This window comes from Harpia harpyja, chromosome 11 (assembly GCF_026419915.1).
Source record: "Harpia harpyja isolate bHarHar1 chromosome 11, bHarHar1 primary haplotype, whole genome shotgun sequence".
Taxonomy (NCBI): Eukaryota; Metazoa; Chordata; class Aves; order Accipitriformes; family Accipitridae; genus Harpia; species Harpia harpyja.
In genome coordinates this window covers 32,540,696-32,559,326 of record NC_068950.1, presented here as the reverse complement: position 1 = coordinate 32,559,326, position 18,631 = coordinate 32,540,696, and the positions used below count along the sequence as shown (strand labels likewise).

Here is an 18,631-nt window from a genome sequence, read left to right as displayed (position 1 = left end):
ACTGTAAGTTGATATCTTTGATACTTTTGTGACATTTAAATAAATATAAATTTTTCTATTACTAATAAATATTTTTATACCCAGTTCATATGAGATGCCTTGTTCAAATATGAAGAAAATATAAAGGAGAAAGCAACTGCAACTAAAATCCCTTACCATCTAAATTTTGAAATAGTGCAAGCACCTATTATATACAGAAGCAAAGAAGTGAGTGGAGATTACCATAAAGTCATAATATCATCTAGCTACCTAGTCTGAAAAACAAAATAAGAAATAACTCTAGGTAGAAAAGATCGATAACTAAATTCAGGAGTGAGAAACTGCTTGCATTCAAAACTTGAGCTCATTTTGACTATGGCAGTGATTTAATACTCCAGTGATTTACCACATGCTGTTTACGAATTGCATGAAGCACCAACAACCTTAACTCCAAGAGTCTCAAGTGGAAAAGGAATGCACGTCTGGATACAAATGTGTCATGCAGTGATGTTATTGCATAGGAAATCTGTCATGTGAATGTGGGGGATAAGAAGTGGTGTTTCTAAGCAACCTTACACAGCTGAGCTGCTAAAAATGGCTGAATTTTAGCAGAACATCTTGGTAGTCACTGAACAAGAGGAGTTGGGGGTTAGAGCAGTACACAACATGTACTGAAGACAAAGCCACAGCTGGGAATGAGTATCACTTGGCACAGCTGAAATGGACGTACAGATACCTTTGCATTTTCTCATTCTTGGAATGAGCCAGGAAAATCTCCAGTGTAAACTAAGCCAACAAAGAAGTATCCAATTTCTTCAGATGTATGCTACTTCTTCCAGAATAACCTCTCTCATACTGGCAGGCAGGAACAAGGAGAATGAGTGGTGTGGTTCCAACTACCGATGCAGCCGTCAGCTCATCTAGGAGTGCTCCAAAATACAGCAAAGTTCTTTGAGAAACAGTTGGTACCTGTTGTTGGAACAGTGCAAAGCAACACTAACACAGGCTGAGAGCTGGCTTTTCTGGAGGAGTATGCAGGGGAAATAGAATTAAAAATAACTCAGAAAAAGCTTGAGCTTTGTATTGTACATTTTATAAATGAATGTTCAATTAAATTCATGTAACTAAATTAAAAGCAAGCTGATTGTTTTCTACCAGCTATGCATGAATGCTTCAAGAACTAGAACACTTAATCACTAAGTCCCTACAGCATTGAAAGGAGGAGGGAAATACTCACTTTAAAAAACAAACAAACAAACAAACAAAAAACCACAAACAACCCCCAAACAATTTTTTTCTCCAAATCAGTAATAACTATTTTTCTGTTCTTTCTCAGATCTGTAGCTGTCAGATCCTATATAACAGAAGGAATAATCTAGGTTTTTGGAATGACTGCCCAAAATATAATCTTCAAATAAACCAAAAAATAAAATCAGACAGTACCTCTCATTGAGAATGCCTTGTGGAAGAACCAGCTGAAGTTTCATGTGGTAGCAATCCCTATATAGCCTTTTCTGGAGTAATGATTACGCTACTCATGACTTGATTGAAAAACATAAAAGCAAATTAAACTGATAAGTTTCAGCTATTTTCACCTATATTAAGACATCAGGAGTATGTTTTGGGCCACTCGTTTTTGGGTGCAACAGCATAGCTTCTAATGAGTGAAGACCTGTGCTTTATAGAATATTCTCAATTTGCAGAAATTGCTGTCATGACTAGTGTCTGGTTTAATAAGGATTGTCTTTTACTGCTGGAATGTTCTCAAGTGTGATACAGGTTTTCACTGCTCACTGTGTTCATTTATGCTTGCCATTCAATTTCTCAACTTTGCCAGAGAGGCTGTCAATATAATGCCACTTGTTTCCAGAGATCAGACAAGTTTTATCTTTAAGAATTGGATTTTTAATTAGAATCCTACCATTCGGCTTATTTCAAGTGCATTCAGGCCAAAAGGGAATATTGAAACATTGGCATCAGTGAATCTCATCAGAGTTCCAGAAGAAAAGAGCATCCAATTATTTTCTTGTGAAAACAAGGCTTTCAAGACAACCATAGCTAGTCTGAGGAATATTTAGACTAAGGAGAGAAAAAGTTAAAACATACAGTCAGACAACTGTAGAGTGAATACACTCCTAAACTTATAGAATTGATAGCTTATAGAATTGATAACTTTAAAATTTGGGAAACATGAAAATCAGGTAAAATTCAAGTAAAACCTTAAAAATACACTTAGCCTCCTCTAATATTTGGGGCTGGGGGGGGGAATATATTTCACATCTACAAAACATTGAAACGCATTTTTATGCCTCAAAGGAAGTTACCAGTTCCTAACTGAGGCATTTCCATGTCCTTCCAGTGTCAGACTGCGTTTACTTATGCAATTAGGTAAATGCAATGGCACATGCAAAGGGGAGATTGCCTTTTTTTTTTTTTTCCTCACCAAGTGTGTCAAAAACCTAGGAAAAGTAGATGTAAAACAGACTGAAAGATAAAAAAAGGTTTTGTGTTCAGCAGTGACAAGCAATCTATTGAATTAAGAAAATTGCATAACCCAATCTTTGCTGCAAGTGCAGAATGTTTTATAATTAGAAAATGTGACAGCTCACTTGAAAAGCAACAAGCAAAACCAAAATGAAGTGGAGGAAAAAACCCTCAAAGAGACTTACTTTCATTCTAACGAGAGGAAACAAGCTCTTGATTAAAAGTTGTTGCCATGTAGTGACAATTCTTCTTACAGCTTGCTGTCATCTCCCACCCAGAGCCCATACAAATCTAGGCTTTAGGGGAGCAGGAGGAAAGCTTTAAGTGAACAGATGAAAAACAGACTCCATTGCCACTAAGACTATAACAACATTTCTGGCCTGACTGATTATCATAGCTTGAAACTTATATATTCAAGAGAAATAATGAAAAGGCCCTGAAAGGCTTTTCAATGCAGAAGCAGAACACAAATATTCCTAAAACTGATGGGCAACAGCAAATTGAAAGCCTCATTTAACTAAAGCTCTGTGGATTAAACCAAAGACCATTTTCCTCCATTTACTATGTTTCATATCAGTTGTCACTGTGTTTTTACTCCATTTTCTCTACATCAAAGATTTAATCCAAGTAATTTATTTAACCCTTCAGACACAGTACTGCACAGATTGACATTACAATATGACAAAGAGCAAACTGCACATCTCCATTAACAGGAGAAATTTTCATTGGGACTTCTAAAGCTACCTTTCAAAATCAGATAAACATTGATTAAATTATTTAAGGGGTCAGATCTAGAATGTACTATGTTAATCACATGCTTTCTCTCTACTTGAGAACATATGAAACTTCTGGTATAACAGCAGTTTTATTCATATATACTGTGCAGCATTAATTATTACAGGTCTTAGTAAAACAACCAAAAGTATCCAGAAGCCATTTGGGCTTTTAATGCTGAACACTACTGTGGTGTCCATTTCTCTTTTGCTGATAGGCAGCAGTATCGGTTTGAATTACAGATTCTGGTTCTACAGGAAAACTGATTAAAACAGAAGTACGTGACAGAAAAGAAAATGGACTCTAGGAAACTCAGAGAATGATTGTGAAACTCTGTTCCCTCAACATTTGTTTTTGTTAAAGAGCACAGAAAGGTGGAGTCCAATCTAGTTTAAGGATATCTGCAAAAAGAGATAATGAATAAGCATCCAAAGGCATGAAAGAGCTGGAGAGGCAGGCCTAGCTACAGAGAAAAGATGTTTAATAGAAATGTACTGAAGTCAATGAACAATCTGTTCAATTCAAGTTGCCATGGGAACTATCCTATTAAATGCTTAAAAAAAAAATCAGTTCTAGAAACAAAGTACTACAGTTTGCCTGTTACAAAGTGCTCCCTTAATAAGCTCAAACCAAGTGTATTTTTGTGCTTGTATATCATTTTGGAAGCGTGAAGAATTATTTTTCTCTTCAAAATCACCATTGTACACTGTAGTAAAGGCATGTGAAAGAAAGCCTACTGCTCTTTTTTCCTCCATGGCAAAATGGGCAAGAAAAATTTCTGTAGACTCAATCTGCACTTTTTCTTTGGAATGCCAGAAACAGTTGTTTGCTCCTCCTTTCACAGACGTTATCTGGAGTTACTTTCTGGTGATACTATATTGGGGGGGACTGAACTGCTAAGGATAGTTGAAGTCTTTGCATCTCCATTTCTTTTCTGATTTTGAACCAAAAGTTACTGCCTGCAGCTCTGGTGGGCAGTACAGGGCATGAGGACTCTGTTACAAGGATGGTGAGCTCATGTGAGTTACTGGAGATTTAAACAACAGTGACAGCATCATTCTTCAGGATGTGCTGCATTTATGCTCCACTGAATACTTTTGCAGTAACTTAGGAAGCTCTCCTCTGTGGCTTGTGGAAGGTGTCTGTAGAAAAAAGCATTACAATTTACAGTATCTCACCCTCATTTTTCTAGGCAATAGCACTAGGAGAGTGTACCTCCTTTCCTCACACCAGATTGCCCCTCCGCTGGCAAACTGAGGCCTTATCCTTTCATGCACAAAATATAACTTTACATCTAAGTTTGAGTTCTGCATTTCACATGTCTACCTTTACAGCCCAGAGAACCTGCATAGTTCTTGGGGAATATCAGGCATCCCACACAGTTGACGCAAATAGGACCCACATCAGAACATTTCATATTGTACCTAAAGCTGATAAAGAAATGCAAAGGTGTCTTTTAAATCCCCTCCTTCCCACTTCCTAGATTTAGACACCCTACTCAGGGCTGTGGATGGGTTCTGTTCACATAGCCCAGCATCCCTAAAGACAGCTACCAAAGCCCGCCCTTAAAAATATTTGTAGCAACAATTCCTGTATTTTAAAGCTGAAGAAGAAACAGCTTTTTATAAAACATATTAATATTTCTTAATTGCTGTCAAAGTACATAGTATACATTTTTACATTTACATATTAAACTGCAGTGATTTCAAGGATTGCTGTTTTACTATATGGGATACAAAACTGCTCTTTAAATAACTTACTTGTATTGACGCAGAAGAGTGGCTTCTCTGGGTATATTGGAAACACTTAAAAAAACCCCTCTATGTATTTTCAGGAAGCCATATGTTTCCTATTTGGTGTCTTTTTACTCCTTATGTATCCCATGATTGTGCAGTCAACTTTAGTCAATTTGGGCTTAAATACCAGTCATAAGGAGTGAGAAGTGGCCTAGTTTTAGAATTCCTTCACAGTAATATCTCAGATCAGTGGACTTTTTCTTCCCATAGTTAAATTCCTTCTTAACAGAGAAGTTCTTTATGAATACTGTAGAAGTTCCTTATTGAAAGTTATAAAACTACCTAATAAAACATAAATAGGTGTTTTAGTAAACCTAGAATATGCTTGGTTGAATGTTAAGCAGAGAAGGTCTTTGAGAGGTAAAATTTGAGCACAGCTGTCAACTTTTATCTTAATAGCAGCAAATCATAGGATCTGAGGCCACACACTGGTCTTAATTTTACAACACCCTATTGCCCTTCTCTGTGCCAAGATCTTTTTTCTTCTTGGAAATTGAATTGAGACTGGCCTGCAGAAAACCCTTTTTCATCTACAGTTAAAAAAAAAAACAAACAACCAAAACCTACAAACAAAAAACCCCAGAAAAACCCAAACACTGAATTCCAGCTCTCAGGAGGCAATGGAACAGTTCAGGGCAGAGACACTCTCATATAGTGCCAATGGTGTATGATTTGAGGGATCCATTCATTAGGATTGTTGTTAGCAGTCTAAGAAAAGGAGCTAAGCAGCACCAAGTTTGCAGTTCAAATGCACTGGAAGGTCCCCTGCTGCACTTCTCTGCTACAGTTGCTTGGTGTAACAAAAAGCCCCTGGGAGAATTTATACCAAGCAGCATAAATACTCCACATAGAGAAGAATCATTTAAGAAGTGATGGCAATTTACAGAAAGAAGAATGCTAAAGGAAAAATAGTGATAACTTCTGTGAAGAATTTTGTAGGCACTGGGAACTTTCTATAAATATACTGTAAAGTAACTGAATACCATATGTGACAGAAGTATTTTAAAATGAGCGATAGATAATAACTATGCACAGATAATATGGGTGTCGAGTGTCTCAAGCGTCTTCAAAACACAAAGGTAATTAAAAATCAAGCCCTAGTTTTTCTTCAAGTTAGATATAATGCTGTCCCCTCTAGTTCAGCCTTTTAAACCTAATATAAAAATTGCAAATGAAGTGTTTCATTTACCAGAACACTGTTATGCTGCTCTGGTCATCCAAAATGCTACTGCCCTGCTGGAAGGAGTGTTCTTATTGCATACCTTGGTTGGTAAGTTTGCCCTTAAAAGTTAGTTTCTTGGAAATTTTTTCCTGTTTTCCAGTGTCTGGAAATCAATATGAAACTAAATAAATTTTGCTTTCATTTTCATGCTGAGTAATCACATGTATTTTTTGTCATTAAAAAAACCTACAGAAGTTAACAAAAACCCAACCCCCACACACTATAGCAAACAGATGTGATTTTTTTCCCTCTAAACTACTGATAGGTATCCTTCTTTATGCTATCAAAGAACGAGAATGAAAAATCTGAAAAAGTCTTGCATATCTTTAAAAGCCAGATAACTCAATCTTGGTTTACAAGTGTTAAAAACAAGTTAATCTCTACCTCTCTGTAGGTATAAATTTGTTTTATTTTCAGAACTGATGATAAGGTTTATTTTAAGAGAGTAATGGCATAGAGATTCTTTTATTTGCTAGAAACCCAAAAGGAAAAGAGAATCATAGTGATCTAATAATCTTTCAGCATTTTGTAGATGCTGTTGCAAACACTGATTTTTTTTTTTGCACTTTCTTGTTGTACGCATTCCAAACAAACAAAAATCACCTCAAGTAACATTAGCACTGTTCTCTCATCTTAATTACTATTAGTCCCTTTTGATACAAATAACTCCACTCTGCTGAGCAGTATGAGCTGTATAAGAAGGTATGCCTTTCAGGGAAAAAAAAGCCTTGCAGTCTGAATGCATTCATACTGTATCTTATTTACACATATTCATTAGTTCTGGACCAGAGGACATCAGAGCACAGTCACTCCTGCTTTCCAGAGGCATACTTTAACACTCAGCTTGCAGAAAGCAGCTCAGCCTCAAAGTGATTTGAATCATAAATCAAATTTAATGGCAAGCAAGTGGATGGCTCATAAAATCCATTCCCAGGGACTGTTGCCCATACATGAAACCTGCAGCTAACCCAGCATATCTCATAAAAACCAAACATTCACTCTTACAGGAAGAGAACAGGAATTTAGAAGACAAATTCCACAGCTGAGCTCTGACTAGCCCCAATTTCTTCCAGTGCTTAACTTTGCCTAGCTAAAGCTTGCTCAAGGTCTTTACATTTTGCAGTGTATGTAAGGGCACCATGCAGTGATCACTACATTTTTAGAAATAGAGTCTGCATACATCTAATCTGAAAGACCATCCACTGTGATTAGGTATATGCCTATTAAATCCACTTCCAAACACATGTCAAACTCTAAAACCACACAGATTGTGACAGACTGGACTGTGCTGAAGCAGACAAATTGTATATCCAGACAGTGCTCAACAGACATCTCATACTGCTTTCTGATTCCCTGAACTATTCTTAATCAGTGAGAGTTTATTTGAGAGCTAAAGTTGATTTTAAGGGTACTAGATGTAGAAGCATCATCTGTAAACATTTGAGATTTCATTTAATATTACTTTATTAAGGACTAAGAATTCAAAGTAAATATACTACAGGTGAAAGTGGAAATCTAAGTCCTAAACCTAGTTCTGCTGCCATATGTAACTGTGTTTACATTGACAAGTCACCTGATATCTCTGCTAAAATGGAAATAACGTCCTTGCCTCTATTCCCAAAGGAAATACAGGGATGATTTATGGAGGACTGTAGCGTTCTTTGAAGAAATAAAATGCTACAGGAGTACAAGTGTTTTGAATACCTAACAGCAGCAAAGGGAGAAACATAAAACTACAGCGTGCTGAGAAATTGATGGTTATATACCTACATACCCATCAAAGGGATGCTGATGGGATCACCATGATAAAACTACATAGTCAGTTCTTGCCTGTACTTTCTACTGAATACATTATGTCATTCTGTATTAAAGTTCTTTGTCTATGCAGCTTTGGTTTTTTTTTCCTGCTTACACATTAAGCTCAATTCTCAACAAATATTTTTAGGCAGAGAAACATGGAGAAACATGTAGTTTTTATTTGTTTAAATAATTTGTACCTGACATGTTCCTTTGAATATTTACATTCTCAAATTCAATCTTGAAAATTGAGCATAATTTTAGGCAACAATCACATTGTATTTTAAATTCAGTCTCACTCCACTGCCTCTTTTCTCCTTAATCCATGATTATTTATCCTCTTCAGTAAATTTCTAGGAGGAACTTGTTCTGTCTGTTAGAAATCTGAATAAAATGTATCAGGCACTTTTCACCACTATTTTCAAGAAGCATTCAAGCAACAAAAAGGTGATGAGAGAACTTTTTTTCTTTTCCATGGTATGGGGAAAAAAAAAAGGACTGGAGCAGAGGTTATTAATGGGTAACAGAAAAACTCGTTTCATCAGGTAACAAATATTCACAACAGTTGTCGCTAAATCCTAACGAAGAAAATGTCCCATCATTAGATGAAAAAAATTAAATATATTTTATTGCTTTCTTTAAAGTGATATGACTTAAGAGTCCTAATTCATTAGTAACAAAACTCAAAGATCTGGAGAATTCTGTATCATTTCCTTATAATTTGCTGTGACATACTGTCAGGGGTTTTTTTATTATGGAAATTACTTCACAACCTAGCAATGACAGGCAGTAACTTAAACTCATTAACCTATGAAGTACCTACTACTAGTCAGATATTTACTAATAATGAGTTAAATGACAAGAAGTCAGAATACAGTCAGAAGCGTGCATTTTCCAGCTCTAAAGGCAAGTGTCAGATAAGAGATTCCTTACAGGTAGCAAACTTCTCTATTTATCAATCATTTTAATGTACTGTTGAGATTATTTAAGTAGTTACATGGTCAGCTATGCCCCACTAATTGATATGTTTCCAGATAATATTTGTAGATATAACCTGTCTCTAAAGGCATCTGAAATTATAGACTACCCACCTTTCTTCAGAGCTTATTCCATATAAGATTATAATCTTCCTCACCTTGCTTTCAACTAAATGGAAACAGCTATACCGAGAATACAGAAACTGTTCTGCTGCTAAATCACTGTATTCCTGATGGCAATGTGGTATAAAATACTATTAGCAATCTAGTAATTGGTGGGACTTTTCCTTAATGCGATCACTTGGTAAATCCAACAGTTATTTTCCAGAGCATTTTGGTAACCAGGCAGAACAGTGCTTTCAGGCCCATATAGGTTAACCTATTTGCAGTTTAGAGACCTGCTTGCTAGAAAGACACAATCAGAAACAGGTGTTGTCAAATGTAAATATGAGGGGACTAGCATTAACCAGGATGCCAGTCTCTGCCACTCTCTACAAGGAACTGCAAACCAAACAGCACATCTAGCTCCTCACCCAGATCAGCAGAAAAACTGGTTCTACTTTTGAGGAGACTGGGAGGGAAGGGGTGAAAAGAAATGGTTCTAAGTCACATTTAAGTATAGAACAGTGAAACTGTGTAGGAACACCTTGTCATGAAAGCCAAATTAATTGTAGCCCAACTGGTCTAATTTGTTCCTCCTGACTTTTCTTACAGCTCCCCTAGAGACTAGGCTTTCAGGACCTCTTTCCACCCCAGCTGGGTGCTGTTCGATTCTGTCTGAAAAAATGTTTTTATGGAATAACTTATTCTCTGAAATGTGGGGAACCTTATTTTGTCATGGAAGTTCAGCAGGGCTGGTTGTCCCACTCACATCAAGCTGTGTACTGAGTTGTCTCACAGAATTATGAAACAGATGCCCTCTGAAAAAAAAAGTGTAGAGAAAAAAAACCAATTCTTTTGAAAACAATATTTCTGCACCTGAAAAGTGAGCAGTTACAGATATAAACAGAATTCATTATTTTGATATTCTGGGTTCTGATCAATGTCACTGTCACACTTCCTGTTTACCTGCTTTTGAGTCTTAATTAGAATTCACTTTAATGGCTTTTCATAGCACTTGTTCCTTATGTGAACATGGCTTGTTGGTTAGTTAACCTGTTGTTCTATTAAAGCAGATATGGTTGGTCAAATAAAAGCAGTTGATAGCTTATTTAGCTTCAGTTCTGCCTCTAGTTTTTACGTATTTCAGCTCTAAAAAGTTAGAGCTGTAACTGACCTTTATTATCACCTGCTGCTCTTAGCAGCCCCCCAGGGTTATGGAGGCAGTTTCATTCTGCAATTATAGGGGGAAACAAAGCAGTAGCTGAAAGAAGTAATGCCTCTTTCATTTGACTGTAAACTAGAGACTGTAATCTTGATTTTTAAAGAAACTACTCTAAACTTTGTGCCTAAAATGATTTTGATCCATAAACCCTCAAAGGCATGGTAAGAAGCTGAATCTAAACCCAGATCTTTTGTACGTAATACATCCTTTGCAGGGTCAAATATTTTATTGTATTATTACAAAGAAAGAGCATGTAGGGTTAATACTGTTGCTTGAATGGTAGGAAAGAGATTAATCTCTTATTTGAAAATGGTTTTTTTTCCCCTGAAATACTCTCCTGCAAATTTGCAGTGGATCCAGTTGCTTTTTTAATTTTGCCCCCCTTCCCGCCTTTTTTTTTAAGATGGCATTTCTCTTGCTGCAGTGTAATAGGCTGAGAATTACTGTGAATCAAAAAATGAAAGTGTTCTATGTATCGAGTGTAATGATACTTCAGCCTAATGAAGAGTACTTCTGTTTCACTGATAATGGGAGCACAAGGAGAAACCTGCAAGAGCCTTGCAAATTACAGCGGCCAGCAGTTTACCCATTCTATTCACCATGCTGTTCATTTCACTTCATCTGTTCATGCAGCTATACAAATTTCTAACAGTGGCTATTTTTGACAGCACACTGAAGCAGAACTGTAAGAAACTACAGCTTGGTAACCCTATCCCATTTTGAAAGGACTAGCATAACGTATTCTGTGCTGATATTACACACTGATGATGTAATACAAGCATGTTACTGTCAATGCTATTATTGATATTTTATAGACTAGATTAAAGCACTGATGGTGTGAGTATATTGACACTACAGAACCTTGACTATGTCCAGCATATATATAATTCTAATTTATAACAACAAAGAATTCCCACTCTGACACTTGCTGGCCAGTATTTGTAATACCTTGTTGGTTGTACTACACAGTACGTGACAAAATAATTCTAAGTGGCCAACTATCAGGAAAAAAAAATGCCACATTCTCCATTTCTCTGGTATAATCCCTCTTTGTAGTTCAGCAGCCTTTGTAACAACTTGGAGCTTGTGTTGCATACCGAAGGTAAACACAATCAAGTTGTTTTAGACCAAAGACTTATTTCACCTTTATATTGTAGCTCACTTCTAGAACTTACTCCAATATTGCCTTTCCACTACTAACAGCTTATCATACCATATTTACTTTGGAAGTAATTCAGCATGCACACTGGTTGCTTATATATTGTGCTGGAACTGTGCAGTTGGACACTAAAAAAGCTGTTCCTCACAAAACCAGTATGGGTCAGTTAATCATCTCAAGTTATCTTGGGTTCTCCATGTTCTACCAACTGAAACAGTACTAACAGCATTTCTGTGACATTGTTAACCATATCTCAACTTAGATTAAAACTGAGATGTTAGAATACGGAGAAGATAAAGATATACAGATAAGAAGAAATGCAAAGTATGCAGAATATCCATTTCAGTTTGTCAATTGCTTAATTAACAGGAGGAGGATCAGTCAAGTTTTTCTGGCTATGAGACCACAGGAGGTGAGTTTCTTTTGCAGTGTCATTTGCGATTTAATTTTGAAACTTTTGATTTCCCCTTGTATTTAAATAGTTACTTAGAAGATAAAGTGAATTCAGATTATTTATATTGTGAAAGTTATGTCTCAAAGGATTTTATCATATGAATTCTCTTTGAATGCAAATTAAAGCTTGTAAAAGATATTTCTACACTCTTTAGGCCAGTGGATCCCAAATTATGAGAAAATATTACTGTTATTCAGCATCAGCTCTCAAAAATGTTTTCAGAAATTGGCAGTTATGAAAAGCTTGCTGGAAAGTATGAGCTGCTAAGAATCTAAGAGGAATGAAGGGATTAGCCAAAGCCTTTTATGGCTAATGATATTATGTAATGAGATGTACATGCCACATAATAAAAAACAAAATTGTATGTGGTAAATTAATGTGACTTGTAAGTGATTGAGTCAAAGACATAATAAAATTCCAGCAGGCTCAGATGGGGCAAGATCGCCTTCTGTGCTGGTATAATCAGGCTAATGACTGGGACTCAGACTAGAAGGAACTGCTTTTTTAAAAATACAATTTTGGTAAAAGGCAAAGCTGTAGTACATACAGTAGTTTGGTGCTAAAAGGACAGTAATACCTGGATTTCAGTTAAGATTATTATTTGGCTGAATTTGAGGCTCAGGGGTATTTAAGACTACATCTCAGATGTAGCATACCGAACATAAAATCTGAATGGGTTGTGGACAAAATTCTATAGCAATTATAATGTAATACCATATTCAGAGAAAAATGCAGTGGCTCAGGAGGCACATTATTACATCAAGATGCATCTGCTTCTCTCTCCCCCCCCCCCCCCTTTTAAAGAACTGATGTGTATGTGCAAGGTCTAATTTTCAGGTAAAATATTTTTATCATATCTGCAGCGAGAACTACAAAACTGGGAGATAAATAGGCTTGTAGATAATAGCTCCTTTTGGAATGCAGAGCATTATAGCAGAATGTAAATCAAGTGAAATCAGATCACCTTGCGTGAGTGTTACACAATTCAGTGTGGAAAGTAGTTAAGATTAAAATTAGTAGCTCTTGCCAACTAAAGAATTTTTATTTTCATTTCAGACTTTTCAGAAGATCTGAGGAAATCAGACATAATTTTTGTTGTCGGTAAGTAGGATTCCTAATTTAACTGCTACATTTGAAAATCCCCATGTTAGTAAGTTTTGATTATAAGTATATGATTTCTTTTAAAGTTTAGCAGAACAGTTTGGTTAAGAGTATTTACACTACAATGGTGGTTTAGTCTTTTGAAAGGGAGTTAGGATTTAATATTGTGTTATTAACCTGCGTCTGACCATGCTAACAACAGTTGTGTAAAGCTCAGAGCAGAGGGTATGTTTAAGTGTGAACATACTCAAAATAACCTTAGTTCTTGTGCAGTTACAGTATTGTGTGATCTCCCACAGCAAAGCTGCCTCACCAGCATTAGTTAAAGTGTTACTAGATTGAATTTATAACTCAGAACTTCAAGGTTTAGGTGAAAAAAATCAGGTCTCTTCACCTTTTCATTTGTGAAACAACTTTTGTAAATACAGGTTTCAATTCTGCATGTGCTCAACATGCTGTTAAAAAGTCAGTGGGCTAGTCACCATGCATGATGCTTAGCATGCACTGAGGCTTTGCAGGTTCAAGGTTTACTTTATATTTGCTTTCTGGAAGTCCACAGAGGAAAAGCACCATGTTAATGCCCATTATTATATAAATGTGACCAATGTAATTAGCATAAACTTTGAACAGCCTTTTAAAACAAATTATAATCAGAAGATTTACAAGTTTCAGCTTAAAGCTTGGTACTAATTACTTGGAAAGAATAATTGCTTTTATATCAAGCAGAGTTTTTCAGAACTGCTTTACAATACAGAGCAGGAACAACAATTTCTAAGGACCTAAGGATAGATATCCAAACATGGGTAATTTTACATGAAACTCAGTCACTTTGTGCATTCTTTTTCCTAAGGAAAAAAAAAGTGACTTCTGAAATTAGTTATAAATAATGGAAATTTCATTCAGAATTCAGGAGGCATCAAAAAACATTCCAATACCAGCAGGTTGAGGGAGGTGTTCCTTCCTTCCTATTCAGCGCTGGCCATCTTCCTGCTGTTCACTACAGTGACAAATTTTCATTCTCTCTGCCTCAAATATCTTACTGGAAAATTATGTTTGGGTTTGTATAAACACAGATTTAAAAAAAAAAGTGAAGATGCTCAAAGAATTTTGCCTCTGAAATTGTCCATGGTAAGGCATATTTTTCATTTACCTCTGGACTGCTTTTTCTTTTTCAAAGAGTGGTTTTTAGTTTTCATTTGTAATTTTTTATAGGCCATCTACTAGCCGTCTTCCAGCTTAAAACTGAAAAAACTGAAAACACAACTTTTCCCTGCTCTTAAATCCATCTCGGGCTTTCTAGTAAATGCTCTCCAGGAACAGAGGAAAATTCTGCTTTATCAAAAGTCAAAGTTTTCTTTGTTGAAAATGTTACAATGAAAAGTTTGACAAAGTCCAAACATGGGTTACTTTTCAACAAATTATGGAGAATGATTTATACTTTTTCCCAAATACCCCCATCCCCAGCTCTATCCTCCCACCCCTGAAAAAGCTTCTTGACGTCTGATGCGAAGAGCGAGGGTATATTTTTTCTGGATTTTTTTTTTTTTTTTTTGTGACCAACATGAAATCTTCGTGGTTGCTCATTTGGCTATTTGGCTGCAAACCCATGATTTTATTCCATCCAAATGATATTTCCCAGAAACAGATTTCTTGCTGGTGCTAGGTTGGAGTGGCCACAAGCTCTTTTTCCTTATGGCCTTTTCAGGCAAGTAAATCTGCCTGAATCACTTGCTGACCCACATGCACTCCAGGTTTAACATTATACACACTAGCCGAATGCATACCATTTGCCTAGGCAGTGAAGTTGTCTTCCATGTCAGTCAAGAGCTGAAGTCTGATCACTGTGAGTTGTACAAGGATGAAAGAAAACTTTGAAGAAGCCTCGCAGGAGCAGAACAAAACTGGGGGGGGGGGGGGGGGGGGGGGGCGAGAAAAGAGGGGGAAAAAAGCACCACATATTCTCAGTGGCTAAGTACTCCACTGCAGTGGACAGCACTAGAAATGTTCAGTCCATGATATCTTGACTAGAAAGAAAGCAGGGAAGATGGGTTGGAACATGCTGCTGTAGATACTTGAATGGGAAAAACTCTCGGTCTCAGGTGTCATTAGAAATGTTTATTCATTACATAGATGTATTCATGAGGAAATAATAAGATGCTTATAAAGTGTTTTAAAACTAGAGTTCTAAAGACATGCATTTGAAGTACTTTACAAACTAATTGAAATAAATACACCATCTGCCATAGCTGACGAGATACTGTTTATAAGACAAAAGGGAAAAAGCAGACAATTCCCTCCCCCACTAATTTCCCTTGAAAATTGTCCAAAAAGGGAAAGAAAAAAAAAATCTAATTAGCAAAGATTTACATTAGAGCTAATGTAGGAATTAATTGTAATAACAGTCAACTCAGATTAATTAAGCAACAACGTCAATGTTTTATCCAGACAGCAAAGCAGAGACATAGAACCAGCAAGTCAAAAATATGGGAGATAATAGCAGGGTAATAAAAGAGGCAAAAAACAAGTTAAATTTGGCCTGTAAAATTCAAGAGAAAAATAAAAAATCAACAGGTGAAAAGATAAATTTGGGGGATGCTCTAATATTCAAAACTTATGTAATTACTGCCAGTCACTAAAAAAAAACCCCACCAAAACCAAACCCACAAACAACCCCCCCAACCAAAAAAACTTTTTTCATCAGAGCAACATGAAAAGTAAAATCTTAACCGCAATGAATAATGTATGATTTTATCATTCTTAACTAATGTGATAATCTATATCACATCCAGAAAATTGTCATAGATAACAAAGTTACTGGGAGCATTAATCCTCCTTATCCTCTACAGGAGTTTCATAAAACATAGCCACATTTGGCTTTGATTGAGACTGAAACCAAAGCAGCAAGTTTTCAGGAATCTTTCTGCCCTTTGGATCAGAGACAAACTCCCCGCTTACTTTAAATGTGGTGTTTAAAACTTAGCCAGTGTAACCAATTTCCTCTGCAGAATCCTTGTCATATTCTTCCTGGTGAACCAAAGCTGACAATGGTTTAAGCTCAATGTAAGACCAGCTTTTCAGCAGACACTCTGAAGATACTATCATGACCTACATTTAGAGGTAAAACATTATCAGCTGCAGACACTAGCTTGTTGTGCACACAAAACCAACCAACCAACCAAAAGTATCACAAAATCCAAAATTCTTTATTTGTCCAAGGCATGTCAGACCTTCAACAACTTTGAAATTCACCCTGCTTTGAGCAGAGGGTTTTTGCAGATTACCTAAATTATGCTACAGTACTTTTACTGCAGCTCCTTCTACAATCAGATAGGCATAGGATGAGCGGTGCTGATAATTTAAACCCGTCAGTCCAAGCACTAACTGTACAAGCTGATGAAGGCTCGTTTCTCTGACTTTCTGTGAAATGAAATCCATGTTTTCTTTAAGAGGGATGAAAACTTGGTGATGTCCCAGGTCATCACATCACTCTGCCAACATGTGCTCCAGGTTGTTTTCTGATTAAAATAATCTTTCATAAAAATAAAAAATAAAAAAATGGTGGGGTTTTGGTTGTTGCTGGTTTTAAATAACAGCATCGTTCCTATATGGTTTCACTCAGACTAAAATCACACGTGAACAACAGATGACATGCTATTGAGAAGCCTTCACATGCCATATTCTGAAGCTAAGGCTTATTTTTATTTGTATAAATAATCCAAGTAGCATTGATAGAATTGCCAAACTGATCAAGTCCTCCAAAATGATAGCTTGAATATAAGGATAGCTTGACTGGGGTTATTTTGATTTCGCTTCTGAGGCTCTATTGTGCAGCTAGGTTTCCCCTGCAAGCACTTTTCCATGATACAAGGATGATACTCATTATGAAAATAAGACCTAGAAATTGAAACATTTTAAAATGAATGGTGGGACTCTCTTGTAAATCCTGCTGCTGGCATTTTATGTAAATGTTCATGGTATTTTGGTATACGATAAACTCATAAGATTTGGCAAGCTTAAAATAGAGACATCCCAGTCTGTCTGTATGACACTTCTGCTTTATTAATATTTCTGGCAGCAAAGCTGGTTCATGAACTGCTCATATTGCTTGTTCCTGTCCCTGCTTACTCGCAGCAGCAGTCCCAGCTCCCTCTACTATCATTAATTCATCTGCTTGTGATGTTGTGCTCTAGGCCAGACCGGTATATTTGAATCACATGCCTAGGCTTGCAGTCTTTCATAGTCTTGGGGGGGACTGGGGCATGAGGGAGAGCAGGTGTAAGAGACTTGATTTCTTAAACAGACATCTTTTGCTGATCTAAAGTGTAACACAAAAGCATGCTAACATCAAGGAACTGCTGGTAGTTGTACGTTCTCCTACAGGTCACAGCACACTCATAATTCCTCTGGCCATTTTCTAGGCTTTAACTCTTTATCTTCATGTCATATATGAAAATTGGAAGACAACATGATTAATCTGAATAGCAAGTTACTGTGACTCAGTCTGTCAGTTAACACAATTCTTATTTTTTTTTTTTTCCAAAATATACATAGGCAGAGTAAAAGATAACAGCATACAGAAAAAACAAAAGCGGGGACATATTTTCCTCCTCCTAACAACTGAGCCATTGGGAAAACTTCACTACCTTTTTCAATGCCTCAAGTTTTTTCTGTTCTAAAAACAGCATAACAAGTTGCAGTGAAGCCTTCTTAACTGAAAATATCTTTGTGATAGCTTTTGTTATATTTTATATTCAGCTGTTGTTCCTTATAAACTTTCTTCAAGTAAATTATTAGATTTCTCTCTCTCTCTTTTTTTTTTAAATGCATAGATTTAATAAAGAGACCCTCTAAAAGAACAAAATACAATTTTTGCAACACTACAAATTGATAGTAAGCCTCATGACTGCAGGGTTAATTTGCTGTTAAAGCTACTTGAGTAGCAGTCCTATCCTGAGCAGGAAGGAAGTATCTAATTAATAAGGAAATGCACTTTCGCATTTTTTCCCACCTAAATAGCTCTTTTTCAGTCACATTAAATACTGGCCTTCAGAGAGAGGCAAGACATTAACTAATACTTTAACTTCAGGCATGTAAATTAATAGTGGCATAAACGCTGAGTATATGTTCAGACCTCAATGCTGAATTTCCTGGGGGCATTCAGCCTCTTCTCAGATCAGGCCAAGCAAGAACTGCCATCTCATTCGCTGATAAGAAAGCACAAGACTTTGCAAAGTGGGTCATATACATTTGTCAAGCAGTAGGATGCTTTGCTGCTCATCAAATGATACTAAATTAATAGCAGTGGCCATAAAAATTACCATTTCCAGCACATAACTGTTATTTAATTATGTCTTTTCCTCTTTAAAGAGCACAGCATTTTAATCTCAGCTTTGTTGGAACTCTTCTATAAAAAAATAAACATGTTTTGGAGGCACAATAATTCTCATTATGGTGTATGTCCTGCATATTGTGTCATTCTGACAGTGTTCTTTTTTAAAATACTAACAGGTAAAGGTATTAGAGAAACACATCAACTTTTCTGAATATTTACCTGCTAAACAACC

At 36.3% G+C, this 18,631-nt stretch overlaps 1 protein-coding gene across 1 annotated transcript in view; it reads left to right on the top strand.

The window, feature by feature from the left end:
* AK5 (adenylate kinase 5) overlaps positions 1-18,631 on the top strand; it is a 98,964-nt gene that overhangs the window by 60,459 nt on the left and 19,874 nt on the right. The window contains exons 9-10 of the mRNA XM_052800335.1: positions 11,882-11,924; positions 13,023-13,067. Coding sequence (XP_052656295.1) covers positions 11,882-11,924; positions 13,023-13,067 — 88 coding nt within the window. The remainder of the gene's footprint in view (positions 1-11,881; positions 11,925-13,022; positions 13,068-18,631) is intronic.